The sequence below is a fragment of the Phaseolus vulgaris genome, chromosome 3 (assembly GCF_000499845.2).
Source record: "Phaseolus vulgaris cultivar G19833 chromosome 3, P. vulgaris v2.0, whole genome shotgun sequence".
In the NCBI taxonomy this organism is placed as follows: domain Eukaryota; kingdom Viridiplantae; phylum Streptophyta; class Magnoliopsida; order Fabales; family Fabaceae; genus Phaseolus; species Phaseolus vulgaris.
In genome coordinates, this window is record NC_023757.2 from 49,790,407 (window position 1) to 49,810,236 (window position 19,830).

The 19,830-nt window shown below is 30.7% G+C and overlaps 1 protein-coding gene across 1 annotated transcript; it reads right to left on the reverse strand.

The window, feature by feature from the left end:
* Positions 1-850: 850 nt before the first annotated feature.
* On the reverse strand, positions 851-6,667 carry LOC137808429 (beta-galactosidase 3). The gene is made up of 19 exons (XM_068609535.1): positions 6,143-6,667; positions 5,952-6,047; positions 5,726-5,838; positions 5,396-5,462; positions 5,217-5,309; positions 4,974-5,117; positions 4,677-4,765; positions 4,490-4,595; positions 4,311-4,398; positions 3,894-4,012; positions 3,648-3,812; positions 3,311-3,489; positions 3,034-3,143; positions 2,843-2,952; positions 2,493-2,603; positions 2,302-2,415; positions 2,011-2,213; positions 1,561-1,897; positions 851-1,465 (listed from the first exon to the last, which is right to left on the reverse strand). Exons 1-19 carry the CDS (start codon positions 6,305-6,307, stop codon positions 1,331-1,333), a joined length of 2,544 nt encoding a protein of 847 aa, XP_068465636.1. The 5' UTR covers positions 6,308-6,667; the 3' UTR covers positions 851-1,330.
* Positions 6,668-19,830: the final 13,163 nt, after the last annotated feature.

Genomic DNA, 19,830 nt, shown 5'->3' on the forward strand with positions numbered 1-19,830 from the left:
TCGAGTCAGACCAACATTTGGTCAAGTTGAGTTAGACTCATATTAAGTTGAGTTATGACAGGTTCATGTCAAGCAGAATAAAGTCGGACTATGTTGAACAAAGTCGAGTTAGACTATGTCAAGTTGAGTTAAGCTAGACTCACTTCGGATTAAGTCGAGCAAGTTCACATCAAACCATGTTAGGTCAAACTCAGATAAGGTCAACAAATGTCAGATTATATCAAACAATATCAAATTGGGTTGAGTCAAAGTTATGTTAGATTAGCCTAGTTAAACAAGTTGGATTGGACCCTAACCTTCCAATTAAGTTATAATAATAAAATTAATTAAAAAATAATTTATAATCAATATAAAATATTAAAAATCAATTTATAATTTAAAATATTTTTATAACTCATAAAATTATAAAAAATATTTAAAAGTTATAATAAGTAAAATCCACTTTAGTCATGATCCTCACCACTTTATGTTTGGGACTTTGGGGTTAAAACTTATTCAATCCACTCATTTAATATACATTTTGTATACTTTAGGACTGTTTCATTACTCATGTCATTTAATATTCATTTAGTATACTTTAGGATTGTTTCATTACTCATTATCATGTATCAAATTCACAACTCTAATATCAGGCCTTTAAATATGTTGTTACTAAAGTGCGTTGAGTAATCCGAAATGTTCATACTAGTGTCCCAACAAAACCTATACCAAATAATTTTGATAACAACATATAGAAACTAAACGTGCTTCATGTCACATTATAGTTTGCACTATCATATACTGTAGCAACTAAAATGAAAACAGAGTAGAAAATAAAGAGTACCTTACAGTAGCTACTTGAGAGGCAAAGTAAACAAAATACTGAACTTCTATAAATCTGATCAGACAATGGTTACAGTAGGACCCACTCCCACCTTAAACCTGGTTTGTGGTATGTCTCACCTCATTAATTTAATACAGTTACAAAAAAGAAACACAAATCACACCAACATAAATGCCTCGATTCCCAATGCCCGTATCCGGTTAAAAAGGTCGGGAACTGGTACACTCTAAATTCACACACAAGGGTCCAAATTTCAGACCATTGGTTTCACATTCACCTATCTAACTATGAAAAATTTACACAAGCCCCCTTAACCCCACCAAATCAAATTATAAACGACGTGCCTTGGCACAACCCATACTTCGTTACAGAGCTACTTCCACACTATGCCACTAAGCCTACTCTTCAGCTACACAACTACCTTCAACTTCACCTATGCTCCTTTTATTGTTCATCCCTTTAAGTCACTGCACACTAGACGTAAAAGGGTGCTGCTTCCTTATCATATCAACCCCTCCAATTTGTAGCACTTGGAGCGCAAACAGCTTCAACTGATAACCGCTTCAACACGTTTGGACATGGGTCTTGGCCGAAGTTGCTGTTTGACACAGTGATTGTGCATCTTGATTTTCCTACACATCTCTGAAACGATGAAACAGAAAGAGAGGAGGAATTAAGTATATTTCCCAGGAAGAATTTATGAGAAGTTAATGTATTATGGAGATATGATAGATCACCTTCTCCAATGTGGCATAGGATGCTGGAGAATGGCAAGCTCCTTGTACGTAGTTCCCACATGTACCCAAAGGAGTTCCAAAGCTGGCAAATTTAATGGAAGAGATGGTCTGGCCAGGGCTGCAGTGCAAGTGAACCTTGGGTGGACGGAACTCTTCTGACTTACCATAGCTCTCGATGTGCCAATTCTTAATATTTGGGTGGAACTCAGACACATCAGCACAGACACTGCTCACTGATCTCTTCACTAGCGAGATTTTTGAAGGGTCTCCCCCGAGTTCCTCGAAAATAACCAAAAGATTTTGTGTTGGCTTCAACCAAGATCGAGGGACGTGGTACCTGAAACATTTTGCATGAAATGAAATGTAATATAAGATTTGCACTGCCTCAGACTGTGTTCACCAATATAATAACGTCGCAGAAGCCACAATGTGATTGTTAGTAATACTCACCATCGCTGGGTTGGTTGGCCACAACCAAGTTGGCACTTTGGAGGTCTAAATGAACCGGCGTAATTACAGTCATTGCAATTACCAGTAGCAAAAGCAGTCCAGTATCTTCCAATGCTCTGGCCATTAATCCATATCTGACCTTTACCCATTCCCTCCATGTCCAATGCCAATGGTTCGTCTCCTTCGGGAGCATCAAAAGAAGTCTGCACAGTTCACAGATTAAGTTTATCGTTTTGAAGCTAATGATACATTTTCAGTCAAACTTAGCACATTTTGTTTTTTATTTTATACCCTGTGCCATGTCAATGGCTGGTTCTTTTGTACAACTATTGCTGACTGCATCCACGCAACATTAGAGATACCATTTGGAGAAGCAAGATCCATGGCCTCTCCTTTCAACCCAACCTGGTTAAAAGCATGTTAGTGAAATTTTCTACAAGGAAAATAAACCAACTTAAGTTTCTAAAGTAAGGGTATGCAACCTGATAAGTCCATTTCTGCCCTGAAAGGTCCCATTTTCCCTGGTCAAGTCCATGGAGTGCAACTGGACCTAGGATTCCTGTGTTCCATGACTCAAAATGTTCTCCTACATTCTTTGACAACAAAATACAGAAAAACATTTGGTCAATAATATTAGTTATTAGGAGGAAAAAATTGAGCCATTATTGATATTGTTATTTCTTGCCAAAATTAGCTGACAGTTAGGCTTTCGTAATCATAGAAAGATGAAAGTGGTGAATGAATTTGAGCACAAACCAAAAACAGCTATTTATGGAAACTAAACATTTTACTGACAGTAGGATTTGGAAAGTAAAAGAGGAAAAAGACTTACGGGAAGTCCAATGGCAACACTGAGCAGAGCTATTCTGTTTGTTCCAGCACGAAGGTTTACCTTATCAGTGTATTTGAATCTTCTATATTCCCTCGTTCCAAAGGCAGAACCTGGGTTGAAACACGTGTCATGTTTACTTATACCAATAAGCTAAAATAGTGTCTAATGGAAAAGCAAGAAAATTTACATACCAGAAAGTTGACCATTGATGAAAACATGTACAGCATGGCCTGTAGACTGCACAAGGAGAGTGGGTAGTTCACCACCATGTAGAAAGGATTCGGATGAACCTATATCAACGCTGCGGAAACATAGACATAAAATGAATTACATATTAAGTACATTCAATATGGTTTCTAGACCTCTTCACTTAGGAACAAGGGATAAACTTAAAGAATCTGAAAAGTGAAGTATTGTGAAAAAGTTATGCAAGGAGCATATTTGGAATGGCTAAAAGTCAGGCTTTACCTAGTTATATACCAAAGATAATCACTTTCATCCTTTGTTACATTTATCTGTTCCAGGAGACCTGGAGCAGTGATTGCCGAGCTGTCTTCTACAGAATAAATATCTTCATCAAAACTTTCCCATGAGAACATTTGAGTATTTGTCGGCAACATTTGCATCTGAGATGTTTGCACTCCAACCTAAACAAAAGGAGCAGGAGTTCATCGGTTTTAATAATTTCAGTCATTAAATCATGTCGAATGGGCACGTTGAAGGTGAAAAAGTTGTTGTCAGAAGTATGGATAGAATAGCTAAATACAATACAGGATACCAAATATGCCAAACTTTTGTTACATACTTTTGCAGTATTGAAGACAACATTTCTACAATCTGGGAGGATGCTGACGGACCAAGGAGGTAAGTTATAGTGCATATTATTGAACATCACTCTAACAGAGGATTTTGAATCATAGTTTGAGAGAAAAGCAGCACACTCTCCAGATTCCGTAGTGTATACATGTGCCTGAAAAAGGAGCATGTTAGCTAGGATCAGTAAACAAAGCTTTACACGTGAAAAACAAAATAACATTGACTTCAGTCAAACCTGCTGGGATTCCCCTAATGAAGTAACAATGGCATCAGTCGAAACCAAAGCTCGCTCACACATCTTGATAGCCCTGTGAAGCTCCTTTAGATGACCATATTTCGGTTGCCTAATCAAACCTTCAATGTTTTATTGCAGAAATAGTCAGTTAAGAGGGAAAAAAAAGGTTCTGGGGTACTGTTACTGGAGGAAAATATTTGTGGCTTTCAAAGTAGTGAAGACTAATAAGTTTTTAGACATAAAATTTGACAAAAATTCATGCATATGAGGTTACTAAGAAAAAGAACGGTAGTGACTTATAGTTACCTAATTTGCATATTACTATCTGCCAGAATTCTTGAAGAATTTTGGTTTAGTTGTTAAGGGGTCAATAAGCACTATAAATGACATAGAAGGCATAGAATATTCAGCTCTCACCATATTCATCCAGTGGAGCATCATAGTCATAGCTGGTAGCGATGAAAGGACCTCCAGCTGTTCTTCCAAAATTGGTTCCTCCATGATACTACAGGTAAATGCAAGACAACCTAGGCTAGTTACCAGGGTAGGTGTCATCATAATCAATTTATGAATCAGCTTAAGCCAACTAAACTAACCATGTAGTAGTTTACAAAGGACCCTCCTCTTATTATGAATCGAGCAGCTGCAAATGCCAAATCCTGGACAGGCCTTTGGTGGATTGGACCTCCAAATTCTGTAAACCTTCACATTTAACAGAAAGTTATGCCACATATTTTATTTCTCCATTTCTAACTTTTAATGTCACAGTATAAAAAAGCTTACCAGCCACTCCATGCCTCTGTCCAAATCAGAGGCTTATAAGGTCTGTTTGGAGTAAACTTATCACAATAGAAGCCATTACACGTGTTTATCTGTTACCCCACAGACGAAACAGATTAATTTATTAAAATAAATGAAGTAAACGCAATTGTCTGAGTGCTGCATTTAATTTTCCAAATTTTTAAGGTTACAAGTCTCTGAAAGTTAAAATAATCATAGAATAACCAAAAAGAACACCTTGGCATGTTAATGGATTGCATTTTATATACAGTTTTCAAGAGGAAGAGTAAGACTGCTTACCACTGGATCTGGCGCATCATCTTCCTTGCACATCACCCAAGGCACTCCAGTTCCCATCTCCACAGCCATTTTGGCAGCCCAATTCACATAGTTTTGACCAGCAGCCCCTTGCAACTTACTCTGTGCCCCGTACTCATTCTCAATCTAAAACAGCACACAGTAAATGTTTCACTGTTCAAACTAGATCTAGAGTGAAAAGTTCATAGCCACTGGTGCTTTGAAATGAAAGGCCCAGATGTTCACCTGAGAGAGTATAATGGGGCCACCCTGAGACTCAAATAGTTGTTCACTCTTCATCATCCCCACAATCTTCTCAGTGAATCCTTGCATCGCCCTCTTCAACACAGTTCATGAATCATCAGTAAAAAGTCAAAGCACCCAGAAGTCTTATCATAAAATATTTTTGGAAAAAAAAGTCATACCTTGAAAGGTTCATTGTCTGTTCTAAAGCTTATCCCCGGAACATACTTAAGCCAAACAGGAAATCCTCTGCACACAAAACAAAACAATATAAGATAAAAAACTTAAGATGCTAAGCAATGAGAAGAGTGTGTCTAAAAGAAAAATGACAAACAAGCTTTAAAAGCACAGTCTGCGAGTGCTATTTCCACAGCAACACAAGGTTTATAGAGTCTCTAGGACCAGAACTGTGGCCGCATTGACCACAAGTGCAATGAAACTGTGTCTGCAACCACAATTTAAAACCCGACGACAAGGGAATTCCATTGCCATGTTAGAAAAAGAGAAGTTACCCGAAATTCCATTCTGCACAGACATAAGGTCCAATGCGGAGATGAGCGTAAAGCCCTGCTTTTTGTATAGTCTTCACGAATCTCACCAGATCATACCTCCCTTCGAAATTGTACTGAATTGAGTTCCATGAAGAAGCAAGAACAATCGACCAAAAGCTCAAATTAGAGGCCGAAAAATGAAAACACACCAAAACCAAAAAAAAGAAAACAGAGAGTGAAGAATCACATTGCCCGGAGAAGGCTCATGAACATTCCAGAAGACGTAGGTTTCAACCACATCAAGCCCTCCCTCTTTGGCCTTAAAAATCAGATCTTCCCACATCTGCGCCGACACCATTTCACAACAAAATTAGAAAAATCCGACAGGAAACTAAAGAAAGCTGGTAAAGTCCAATGATGTTCTTTTTTGCGGCTTACATCAGGGGTGCTTCTGGGGTAATGTATGGAGCCGGAGAAGAGGATTCTCCTTTGGCCATTGATGAGAATGGCCTTTCTGTCGTAGGTGACAGCAGCATGAGAACTCAAAGACAAAGAAGCCAAGAGGAAAAACAACAGTAGGATGGAAAACGAGGTGGTTTCCATGTTAGGCAGTGTGGTGTGCAGGAAGAGAGAAAGTGAAAATGGTGAAAATGGTGATGAAATAATTGTTCTAAGAGTGGGGTGACGGTGGAATGGTGAGAGTAAGAGTAGGAAGAGGGTCCATTCCTTAATAGCAAGCAGTGTGGTGTTGTTCGGTTGCAGCTGGGAGAGGATAGCAAATTATTTATAACTGTTGTCAAGTGTCATACTGCCACACCACAAAGTACACTCATACATCACACAAAGTAACTGTAAGAGACAAACAAAGAGAGTATCAGTAAACCAGTAAACGGTGGAAACCGTTTCTGGAGTTCTCTTGCACCACTACAATTTTACATTTTGCAACCTAGTTAGTTTCACCAATTCATTAATGAACTTTCTTTAAACATGTCAGATTATGGTTTTTCTTATTTGAAAAGATATATCATAATTAATGTATTCAAAGTTGTTTTATATAAAAATTAGTAATATTAGGTAAAGAACACATGAAGTTGGATTAACTATTCAAAATAAGTGTTTAATTGTATGTACTGTAAAAAGTATCAAATGTTTTCTAGTCTCTTTTAGATCTTTATTTATTTGAAATCAGTGTTTTACTATTTCTGCTGAAAGACCAAATTTCATTATTAAATTTTATATGTGATGATTAAATTAGACATGTTTAACTTCTACTAAATATTTACTAGGAAATCCAACATCAATTAGAGATGAAATATATTAAAATATTTTATTATATATAAGTGAGTGCAAACTTTAATCTTATAAGTAGATTTTATGAAATTGAATTAAATTTAAAGTTTAATTTATAATATGATATCAGACTATCTCTTTCGGGTGAAAGATTTCACATTAAACTAAATATTAGACTTAAAGTACATCTTATAATATTTATATCACCAATGCAACTAACAAGTTTTTACACTTTGCTATATATATTTTTATTTGATTAAAGTATTGCACGAGAGGATCACAAATGGCGAGCTCATTATTTATTATAACTACTGGAATACAAGTTTTGTGTATATATTTGCATTTTTATTATCATTGTTTTATTTTAATGAATTAAATTTAGTATTTAATTTTATTTTAATTTATTATATTTACAATATATATATATAACAGATTATTTGTTTTACCCACCACAATCACATTTTCATTTTATTTAATCTAATATTTATCTTTTAAACCACGCAATAAAATTATTATAAATAAAGATAAGATATATGCTTTTATTATTTTTATGAGTAATTAATTAAAAATAATACAATAAATATATATATATATATATAATTTTTTTAAATTAGTTTTAAAAAATTATGTAGTCGTTATTTAAAAAAAGAAGTTATTTAGTTATTTTGATATAAAGAAACATTATTTTACTAAATAAAAGATAAATTATTTTTTTATTAGAGAGTAAAATTATCTAATTAAAAAATGACAACAAATGAAGTTATCAAATGGTGTAATTTTTTATATAATGGGCATAGATAGTTATTAAAATAAAATATATTATTAACTTATAAAAAAAATCATAAAAATAAATATTGATAATTTTATTGTATGTAATTTTTATTTATTTTGTAGATAGTAACTTTTTTATTATAGGTAGTTATTGTAATTTAATAAAATGGGAAGAATTGATATAAAAAATAAAAAAGCCCTTTATGAATGATACGTCAAATATTAACATTTATATTTGGGGATACAGAGACGACTTGATGAAGTGCATAACATAGTAAAGAGAAATCTTAAATGCATTAGGCCAATAAGAATGTGTGTCTTTGAGTTGGTACAAAATTCAATTGGAACATACCTTGCTCATTACATTATAAAATTCATATTTATGGGAAATTTGCATTAAAACAAAATATTAAATAAAGAGGGATGAACTAGTGTAAAGAACCCCCAACACAGTCAAACCTAACTTTATTGTGCTTTAAGTACCAAACTCTTGTCCCCCTTTTTTTCTCTTTATAGTTTACTTACACCCATAATAGTAACAAAGCAAAAATTATTAATATGGGAGATTTCTTCTCTCATCTTGTGTACTTTTATTGTTTTCAGTTGGCCACTACTACTTGTCTATGTATAAGATAATTTTAAATATAAAATAAATTATTACTAAAAAAATTATTAAATAAAAGTTTATGATAAAGAAAATAATAATTAGTTATTATTAATTAAATTAAATACTATTTTAAAAATTAAAAATATTATTAGTATTTAAAGTAAATTTTATTATTAATAAATAATTTATAATTAATATGAGTTAGTGAGAATAAATTAAAAGTTTGTGTGATACATGTTCACAATGAATTCAGTGCAGTGATGGTGTATGTTATTGTGATTTTATTCTTCTAGGTATGTTCTTGAGTAGTGATACAGGAATCTTCACTTTTACAAAAACAGTGAAAAGGCAAAACTAAAAAAAAAGCGTTGAAAGTCACTGAATAATTATTGATTAATAATTTTGGTAAATACGTTGAAATATTTGTTTGACGAAATTTCTACTGCCACGAAAAGGTACGTAGAATGTTAAAGCAAAGCAGAAAGTAACCGAATTTGGAAGCTTACTGTGGTTGCTTGGTTGGTCACAGTATCCTTGAAGAAGCCCCACTTGGGACCGTGTTTGTTTGTCTCGAGGAAACCACCAAGTTAGTTCCGCTCCATTAATGGTCTTCTCAATTCTACTTAGTACATTTTTTTTTTGTCTTTTAATTTCAACTTTCTGCAGTCTTCAACGCCGGGAACAACGGAAGAAGATTACAATTTGGATCCCAAATGAAGTGGGCGCTTTAATCAGGTTTAGTCTTTCACACTCCATCTTCTTCTTCATCACCCACCTCATCTCTGCCCTTCAACCAAACTTTTTCCCATGATTCTCGTCGCTTTTAAATTTAATTGGTCAAATGTTTTTCATCTATAATTTCACCAAACATTTAAGACAGATTGTAGATTTCCCGTCGATTAGATATTAGATTGATATAAAATGAATGTAAACCTCATTTTATAAACCGGTTTTATAATATTGAGTTATAATTAAAATTCACCTTTTAATATGATATCAGAACCATTTAAAATCTATTCTAACGAATGTTTGGTAAACTTATCAGATCACCCACTATCAAGTCGCTAGTTGATAATTATATCTCAAAATGAACAATTAATCAATATATCTGCAAAAGTTATCTGAAACTTAAGTTCATATTTATTTTAAATGTCATTGATTAATTTTAACTAATTTATTACACTAATAAATAATGGACCTATTGAATCCAACACCTTACTTTTGTTTTGGTGCAAGTCGACTTTTCTTCTTCATGTCTTAATTTACAGATAAAATAAAATAACTAATTAAACATATTTAGATTAGATTTTATTTTTGAACTTTGACTCTATTTGATTCACTTATAATAAATATTTCTAAATATCTTTTTGATTTATTTATACTTGTTAATATTACGTTAAGGAACCGTTAAGACAAAAAAAATTGATGTTAACCTTCTCGCCTTTCAATATGTTAACGAATGTAATAATTCAAATATTAAATTAGATTACATTTTATTTTTAAAGTTTTACTCTATTTTGTTAATTTAAATATTTTCAAATATCTTTTTGATCTATTTATACTTGTTAATATTACATAAATTATTCGTTCAAATGATAAATCAATGTGAACCTTACAACCTCTTAATGAAACCTCTCAACTTGTTTAATGAATGAATGTAAGATAATTCAAATTTCAAAATCTCCCAATATTTCGGTTTACCACATTATATACTAAATGATATACTTAGTTAAATATTAAATAATATTAGCATTTTGCTATACAAGAAAGTTGAATAGATATCTACTCACGATCTACTTAGATGTAACTATCAAAGGAAGTGAATTTAGTAGTAAGGTATTAGAAGTAGTAGGATACATTTTTTTCCATTAATGCTCGAAGAAGTGCATATGTTTTCAAAATTGAGAAGTAAGCAAAAGTTCTTACATCTCCCCCACATGTACGATACACTCTATCACGGTCAACTAAACACAACTACCTCACTACCTATTTTCATCCTTCACTTCTTTTATAAAAGATTCTCTATAATTAACCTCCTCGACACACATTTGACGCGATAGACGTGACAGAGTGAGATTGCGCGTAAATGAGCAGCACAAGCTTCAAAATAGGGTAAAAAATATATATTACATTGGTTCTTAGAAACGACCGATGTAATATATTTTTTTTTTACTCAAAATGACTCATATTACATCGGTTAAGTGATATAGCCGATATAATATATGGCCCATATTAAAAAAAATGATTTTTTTTTATAAAGAGTTGGTGAGTCATAAACGTCACATAGGTAACCACTTACAGACACACAGGTAACCAATTTTGTGTGTGCCAGAACCTGTGGCTGGGTAACCAATTATGGTAGGGTTATTACATCGGTTAAACTATCTAACCGATGTAATATATGGTTTTTATTAAAAAAAAATGTTTTTTTTTCATGAAGAGTGGGTGACCATAAATGTCACATAGGTAACCACTTACAGATACACGGGTAACCAGTTTTGCGTGAGCCAGTATATGTGGAGGAACCTGTGGCTGGGTAGTTCTAGTAGTGTAATATATGGTTCTTATTAAAAAAAATTGAATTTTTTTTCATGAAGAATGGGTGACCATAAACGTCACATAAGTAACCATTTACTCACACGGGTAACCAGTTTTGTGTGCGTCACGTAAGTAATCACTTACAGACACACGGGTAACCATTTTTGTGTGTGCTACGAATCATATATTATAATATAGAGTCAGTGTCACATCTTGACCAAATGTTACTCGTCAATTAATGTCACGCAAGCGATGTCAAGTCTGTGTTAGTGACAAAGTGTTAATAAAACATTTTTCTTTATAAAATGTGAAACAAAAAAATTTAAATGGACATTCAATTCATAAGTTAACATTTTTGTACCAAAGTATTTATATGAACAAAAAGAAATCTCTGTTTATGGCTTTATGATTCCCATTTTGCAGTGTGCAGGCTTCATTCTCATTCCTATGCCTTCACATATCTGAACATTGGTGATGATGATGTCCATTTTTCTTTTGTCATGCATCAACACTCTTTGTCGTAGGCAATTTTAACAAGTAACTGCTGTCGGTTTTTATCCAAATCCTTTCCAACATAAAACATTGCTTATTTTACCCCAAATATTGCAAGCACTGATAATAACAGAAAAAAGAAGATCACTTGGAGAATGATTTAGTTAGTGTCAAATTATCGAAATTCAAAGTAATGTTAAAATGTACTTCTCCTATTTTTGTTAATGAAGGTTTTGGAAGTTAAAATTATTGTGTCTTCATTTTTGGTTTTAACACTAAAACTCTATATATTTCTAAGATTCTTCTGCAATAACAGCTATTCGTTTTTACTCACTTAAAGAGATGATACTTTGAAATCATAAAATTTCTCTTAATTATTACCATTACATAACCCTATAAATAATTATTTTATTAATAAAACCAAATAGTAAAGAAAGAAAAAGAAGCGATAGGTTGAAAGGACTCTGATACCATATTACAAAGTGGACTTTAAGCCTAACTCAACCTCATAAAACCAGCTCATAGGGTTGAGGTTTGCACCCACTTATATACTATGAAAGGCTCTAATCTTTAGTCGATGTGGGATCTCCAACATTTATATCTATATAATAATTATTAGGTTTGATATGTATTTTAGTTTTCCGTAAATATCATAATTTTTTTTTTAGCCTTCATCTGGTTAATTTTGGTTCTTATAAATTATATAGTTTTTTGTTAATGTCTTATAATGTTGGAATCAGTTGTACCAAACAGTTTCTTAGATAAGTTCTTGAGGTTGAATACTGTAGATAGAAAAAAATGTTCTTAAGAGGAAGACTTCATTAAAATTTAAGTGGATGAATTATACTAGTTTAATTTAATCTTCATCGACGAGGAGATAAAACTACACAACTATAAATGGCAATAACTCTTATAATATTTTAATTTTTTAAATTTTAGATTGAAAAGTTATATCATAAATCATATTGAGAAAGTTTTATCATATAAAATTATTTATGTACCCGGGCGATTTGACCGAGACATGTGGAACCAGCTGAGATCTCGGGAACTTGGCCGAGGTTGTAGAAATCGTCAAGGCCGGCCTGGCCAACCGATCCACATACACCCTTTAACACTCAAGTCAAGGTCAGTGAAGCTAATCCATTATTAAGGATTAGGTAATGTAACCCTAAGTGAGATCCATTTCACTAATCAGACCCAATAAAGTAAGCTCATTAAAATAATATAAATAGCATACATTTTAAGGAGAAACGTCATTTATTACTGTACACCTACCTTAATATCGATCATCCGTTTTATTGACTTGAGCGTCGGAATGCCTTCTGCGGGTACCACATTCGATGTTCATTCAAGACCGAGAGCCAAAGGAGAAGCACGAAGACGAAAAAGACCTTAGTCAAGCACCCAACAACTTGTCCGACCGAAAGAGGAAGACGAAAATTTCAACAATTCTCTTGTATGGATACAGATTGACCTAGTACATGATTTAAAAATATGTAAAAGTAATAAATATTTATTATATATAAATAATCTAATAATTGATGCAAATAATTTGATTTGAATCCTTCTAGACATATACAGAGATTATAAAATATATTTTTGTTATTATATTAAAAATGTAGATCATAAGAACGTGTATGGGCCATGGTTCTACGGAGTAAATGTTGTCCTACACCAGTTATTGTACATATTTCTTTGAAAAATGTGAAATAAATTTCCTTTCGTCTTAAAAAAACAAATTATTAGAAAACTAACTCTTTTATTATTAAAAAATAAAATGGTTATAAGAATCCAAATGTTTTATGTAATAAGTGATTTCACGATACGACAATATCCGAAAGAACGTATGGGTCGTGATTCGAAGAACTACGACTATGGTTGTCGTACGCGAGTTTCCAAGATCTTTATATTAACATGCATTATATCGTTTTTAAGAAACAGATATAATCTTGAACTTAAAAAATAAAAATGGAATGATTTACATTATAATATAGATAAAAGACAAATGCATTCTTAAATTTTTAATTCTTAAATTTTTACTTATATGTAAATATATAAAATAGACTCTGGATACTGATATGGATATATACGTATAATCTCTAAAATATGGGACATGGAATACGGGACACAAATCTATATATTATATAATTATTAATTATATAAATTGACAATAAATATTTATATGCAAAAGTATGTTTCAGATTATCTTTTAGAATAGAAAGATGTTTTTCATGACTAGTTGAAAATGATTTGTTTCTTATTTTTATAATTATAATAAAAATTTATATAATAAATTTGAGGTTTTAAAAAATTAATGTATTTTTTCTTTTTAAGATTGTGTTAGAACCGCACTATAATTGTCAAAAATCTAATAAATACTTATTGAATTGGATACTTTATAGATACGTGTTCTACAAGTATCATACGAGTGTCGTGTCCGATACGAGTATCTGACACGCCATTTAAGAGGAGTGTGTCGACTTCATAATATATAACTAATTAATATTATAGATAAAATATTAACGTTGAGAATCTTTTCTTTTCTACTAATTCTTATGTAGAAATGTTTTCAAAAACTTCTACTGTATAAAAAATTATGTCTCACTAGTGATTATTTATTTTGAAATAAATTACGAGTAATTATTTAAAACTTGTATTAATATTTTATATTTTCATTTTCTATATTCATTTCATCACTCTTTCAAACATTATAATAATACTGTCTTTATTCCCATAAATTTTTATATCTCTCTAATATTGTAATATAAGGTATAATTAGAATCTCCATGCATATAATACGCTACAGTATTAACTAACATTTTTTTTATATAAATAAGAGTATTTCAATATACACAACTTTATATGTTCATATACCAATTACCATCACAATATATAAAAAAAAAGTTATCAAACACAAGATCTTGTACAAAAGAATATCATAAAAGTGACAATAACAATATATAAATTTTTAAATAAAAAACACTTACTTCAAATTCAAAATTATTAGAACAAAAATGATTTAGGGCAAAATCAGCTTGTGCATAGTGGAAACTAATTTTGAAAGAAATGATAAACTAAAATAAGAAATTGAAAGAGAATAATGAAGGAAAGGAACATGCTAGAGAATAAACAAAAGAGAGAAAAAAGAAGAAGAAAGAAAGGAAAAAATTGTTAGAAATATTGTTCTTTGATAGCATGTAAAGCTAAATTGATAGACAAATTTAGATATTGGAATTATAACTTATATTTTACTTTGATCTATACGTTCAAGTTTAAGAAGATCTAATCATTATGAGTATCAAATGTAATCTAAATATGAATTAATAAGTGAGTGGTTAAACCGTAAATTTGAATGACTGAAAAATCAGTTGAAGACGAGCATAGGAATCTTGAATAGGAACAAGAAAGACATTTTCCTGAAGAAAATTAATGACTGATAATCTTGATGTTAGGCATAATTTACGCATAATATTATTTCAGTGATGGAGAGATTAAATACTTTAAACATAAAAAAGATGAGTAAACATGAATGATAAAAAGATGTTTAGTGAAGCATATACATGTATTAATGGAAGAATTAAGAGGAAGTTGCGAAGAGGCATGCCTGATTGGGTGGTCCATGTGGAAGAGAGCGGTGGTGCGTGCTCCTTCCTTGTGGGTTCCACCACTAATGCCGTCGGTGCACGTGCCCTTCATCATTGCTCCCGTGCCGGAAACTGCTACTGCTAACTTACACCCTACACAAACAAATCACATAAAAATATATTTTCCATTATACTGTTATATTTATTTTTTTACATGAATTTAATATATATATATATATATATATATCTTTAAAATTGTTTTTTTTTTTTAAATTGTCACTTTACTTTTTCGAGTTTGTAAAGTTCTATCACATTAGGCACTGGATTGATTAAAAAATTAAATATAAATTCACAATTATACTAGTCCATACTATTAAAAAACGTAAAATGATATTTGTAACCCCCGTAAAACAAAATCACAGAACCAGAAACAGAGCCCACCCACTTCCTTTTTTTCTTCTTCTCACGTTGTTTTCTCTCTCTAAAGTTCCCCTCTTTTTTCTTTCTTTAATTTCTCTTCCGTAACTCATTTATTTCAAAATTTGATCACATCATGTTGTAACTGAGGAGTCAAGATACATTTCTATTTAATCAAATTTTCAAATAGAGTAAGTTAATTTTTACATTAAAGATCATTTATTCCTTTATTCTCTATTTTTCTCTATGATTTAATTATCAATCTTAGTAGGGTCTATTGAGAAAAGTGTTTATCTCAACTTAATTAAATTGGTAATATTTGAATAACTTGCTATAAGTTCCTATATTTTGGAGTGGTTTCCCTGTTTAAGATAGAGTTTCATCAAAATAAAAAATTTCAAGCAAGGAAAACTAATTTTAATTTTTAATAGCACCCTAGGCTAGAAGATCAGAATTGGAGGGGACGCGGTCCCAGTATTAAATTTCTCTTACAAGGATGGGTTTATATATTGTGCTGTTTATTTATATTTTATTTAAACTTGTAAAAATATTAGATTTTGTTGGTTTAGTATTTAAGTCATGTTTTTTTTATGTTAAATAGACTTTTGAATGTTGTGGATCACATTTTTGAATTATAATGTATGATGAAGATGATACAGAATTAAATTCATACATTTGGGATAATATATGGACTGATGTTTGTTTGTGTATTAAATATTGATGTTTATGTGGTAACAGAGATCTCCGAACTTCACTGATGATCTAAGTCGTCACATAAACTAAGATATTAGGTAGTGAGAAACTGATGAAGGAGTTCATTCACACCGTGACATATGAGATGCAAGGCTTGGGTTGTATTGAACTTACCTTGTTCCTTTCTGTTGGATTCGCTGGTAATCTTTGGATCATGTGTTAGTCTTTGGTAGGACTTACTTAATACGGGTATTCCAGAAGACGTCAGTTGTTATTCTGTTTGTTGAATATCTTGGATGTGTAGATCCATGTGACTAATTTTAAAAACAAAAAATAATTAGTTGTTATAGTGACTAATTAGAGACCATTTTAGAAACTAAAAAAAAAAAATTGGTTTCTAAATTAACTTGTATTACCATTTAACAATAATATAAACTAATTTAGAAACCAAATTTTTGTGTGTCTAAAATGGTCTCTAATTTAGTCACTATAACAACTAATTATTTTTTATCTCTAAAATTGATTTCTATTTCATGATTTTCTTGTAGTGTTAGTGAAGAATTTGATACTTAAGTTTTGGAGTGGTAATTCACAACCACTTGAAAAATTAGCTTAGTTGTTAGGTTTCTATGGGGTGAATAACAACTTAAAAGCTTAACTTCTTCTATTCCATTGCTCATGATATGAAATATTGTAACGTTGGTTTACATTCTTGTACTAACTCTTAATTTGATAAAAAAAAAAGAATTATTATATTTTTATACTCTTGTCATTTGTTATATTAACCAATTGATATTGATATAGTTATTGGAGTGTCTCTTTCTAGCATATCCTAAATGATTATGTAGATTGAAATTTCATCATAACAAGAAGCTGATACTACTCTTCTATGAAAAGAAAAAATGCAACAAAAAAATAAAAAAGTGTGCATAAAATTAAAATAATTTTATAAATAAAAAATAATATTATACGTGGCAAATACAAAAAAAAAGAAAAAATTGCATAATTAAATTGTATACCTAGAAATATCTATTTATTATCTATATGAAGCCTAGACACTTCTCATAAATGGCGTGTCGGTGTCCGATACTCGTGTCGGACACCGACACTCGTATGACACATGTAGGACACGTATTCGTGAAGTGTCTAATTCAAAAAGTATTTGTTAGATTTTTGACAATTCTAGTACGGTTATAACACAATTTTAAAAAGGAAAAATACATTAATTTTCTCAAAATTCAAACTTTATTATATAAATTGTTATTATGATTACAAAACTAAGAAACAAATCATTGTGAACCAGTCATAAAAAACATCTTTTCACTTCAAAAAATAATCTGAAACATATTTGTACACATAAATCTTTATTGTCAATGTATATAATTCATAATTATATAATATATAGATCCGTGTTCCATGTCTTACATTTTAGAAATTTTACATATTTCCGTATTCGTGTTCGCATCAGTGTCTGTGTTGCTATATACCTTTCATCACCTTCATTGTTAATTAAACCTCTTCATGCTGAAAAAAAGTTTATGATATTCAATTAAAAGAAAAAATGTACATAATATTTTTAAATGATTTTAAGGGAATGAATAAAGAGATTAAAAGCAATTGTTGATGCCTCAGTCGGCTTGAAGACTTTTATTACGAAGTGAACTTTAAACCTAACTCAACCCCATAAAACCGGCTCATAGGGTTGAGGTTTGCACCCACTTATATACAATGAAAGACTCTAATTTCTAGTCGATGTGGGATCTCCAACAACTTTTAAAAAAGAAAAATAGATAAAAGAATACATACTTTTCCATTGAAATTTCTTTGTTGTAAAAAGTTTATAAGTATTTCATTAATTGAAGAAAATATAAGTATTAAAGTGTATAGAAAAAAAAAATAATACTGTGAAGTTTAATATTTATTTATATGACAAATCTAAACATAATAAAAAAAAATGGAAAATAAAGATGATCAGATAACGAAGGTTCAAATTTATTTACCTCGATTAAAATTAGCAAAAATAATTATTAATATAATTGAACAATAAATCATAAGAAATAATTATATATATATAAGAATCAAAGTCATAGTATTGGTTTAGGAAAATATAAAACGAAAATTAAAAAGAAAAAGCACCCAAAACTTTTAACCAGATAAAATTTCTTAAGACAATGATTGATTAGCACATGCATAAAAAACCGTTAAGGAAATGATAGTGACCACTTATTGCTTTCGAGAAGAAAGTGTGGAGTGTGAAAGAAAACTCCATGAACAAGCTTCAAAGAAAAAAGAAGAGAGAATTGGATTCCTTTGTTTGCATTGCCTTAACTTCTTCAAACATTTCTTCATCCACAAGTCTTCTATAAAAGAAAACAACTAATGCACTTATTGTTTTAGGTAGTGTCTATCCAATTGCCAATTCTTTACACACTTTCTTTTCTTTTCTATGTATATTTATCTGTTCACATGAAATATATCTCAAAAAAAAAAAATTAAATTCCAAATTATAAATATATTTAAAAACTTAATCATTATGCTCAACTTTATGTTTGAGATCACGCTAACTAAAAATAAAAACATTTCATAATATGGAAATAAGTGTAAATCTCATTTAATGAGCCAAATTTATAAAGAAAGAGTAAACTTAAATTCACTTCTTCATATGATATAAGAGTCTTTTAGAGTCAATCCAACGAGAGTTTGTTGAACTTATAACAATTTTGACATGAGAATGTGTGTTAGAGATCTCATACCGACTAGATATAAAAACATCTCACAATATAAATAGGTGCAAACCTCACTTTATAAGATTAAGTTATGCTTAGGTCTCAAACTGCTGAGTAAAAATAAGAAAGATGAATAATATATATAAAAATTCATAAAACATAATCTTAAAATTTTAATTTATAGATATTGTTATAATTCTTGTATAAATTATTTTATTGATAGTATTGAATCTTATACCAATATATTTTCCTAAAAAAATTGAAGAAAAATATGTGTTGTGCATAAATTAAGGAGTAATTGGTCCATAGAATTGGTGTGTTCTCTTAGAATAATTAGAACGTTGTAAAAGTGCATGGGTTTGGGAGCATGATGAAAATGGGTTTGAATTAGGTGTTAGATGAATTAGCACATGCCACCACAAACACAAGATTTTCACTATTTCTAATTGCTACTTTCTCACTTTCTAACTTTGCGCGAGTTAGGTAAATTGCAACTTTTTTTAATTTTTTTTTTGTGGTGAATGATATCATCACGACGTCATATCCAGCACTCTATTTTTGTAAATGGTTTTCTAATATAAATATTATTGTAAACTTATTATTGAGACTTGAGGTAAATTTATTATTTATTTAAAAACAGATAGATTTTTTTTTAAACGAGGTTTATAAACTTCTTCAAAATTTTCATTAGTATTTTTCTAACGGAAATAATAAACTAATAGTATTATTGTAAATTACCACGTACAGTTTCTTAATTTAAACGAACACATACAGTTTTGAACAAGTACAAACTAATTTCTATTATTTACAATTACAAAGAGTAATTACCTTTTGAAAAAGGAAATAACCAATTTTATAAGAAGCTATTACAAAACATGGTTTCTTATTTTAATAAAATTTGAAATTGTTTTTCGCTTCCAATTACTCCAAATCGTAGTTGTTTCTCTTTAACAGGGAAATTATGTTGTTATAGTCTGTCACAAAAAAGTGTAACATAAAACGGTAAGG

Excerpts from the sequence above, each read along its gene's own strand:
- LOC137808429 (XM_068609535.1), bottom strand. The coding sequence starts at position 6,307 with ATGGAAACCACCTCGTTTTCCATCCTACTGTTGTTTTTCCTCTTGGCT. Across the intron at positions 5,310-5,395 it reads CAGACAATGAACCTTTCAAG|AGGGCGATGCAAGGATTCAC; the intron begins GTATGACTTTTT and ends ACTGTGTTGAAG. Across the intron at positions 1,898-2,010 it reads GGCCAACCAACCCAGCGATG|GTACCACGTCCCTCGATCTT; the intron begins GTGAGTATTACT and ends AAAATGTTTCAG.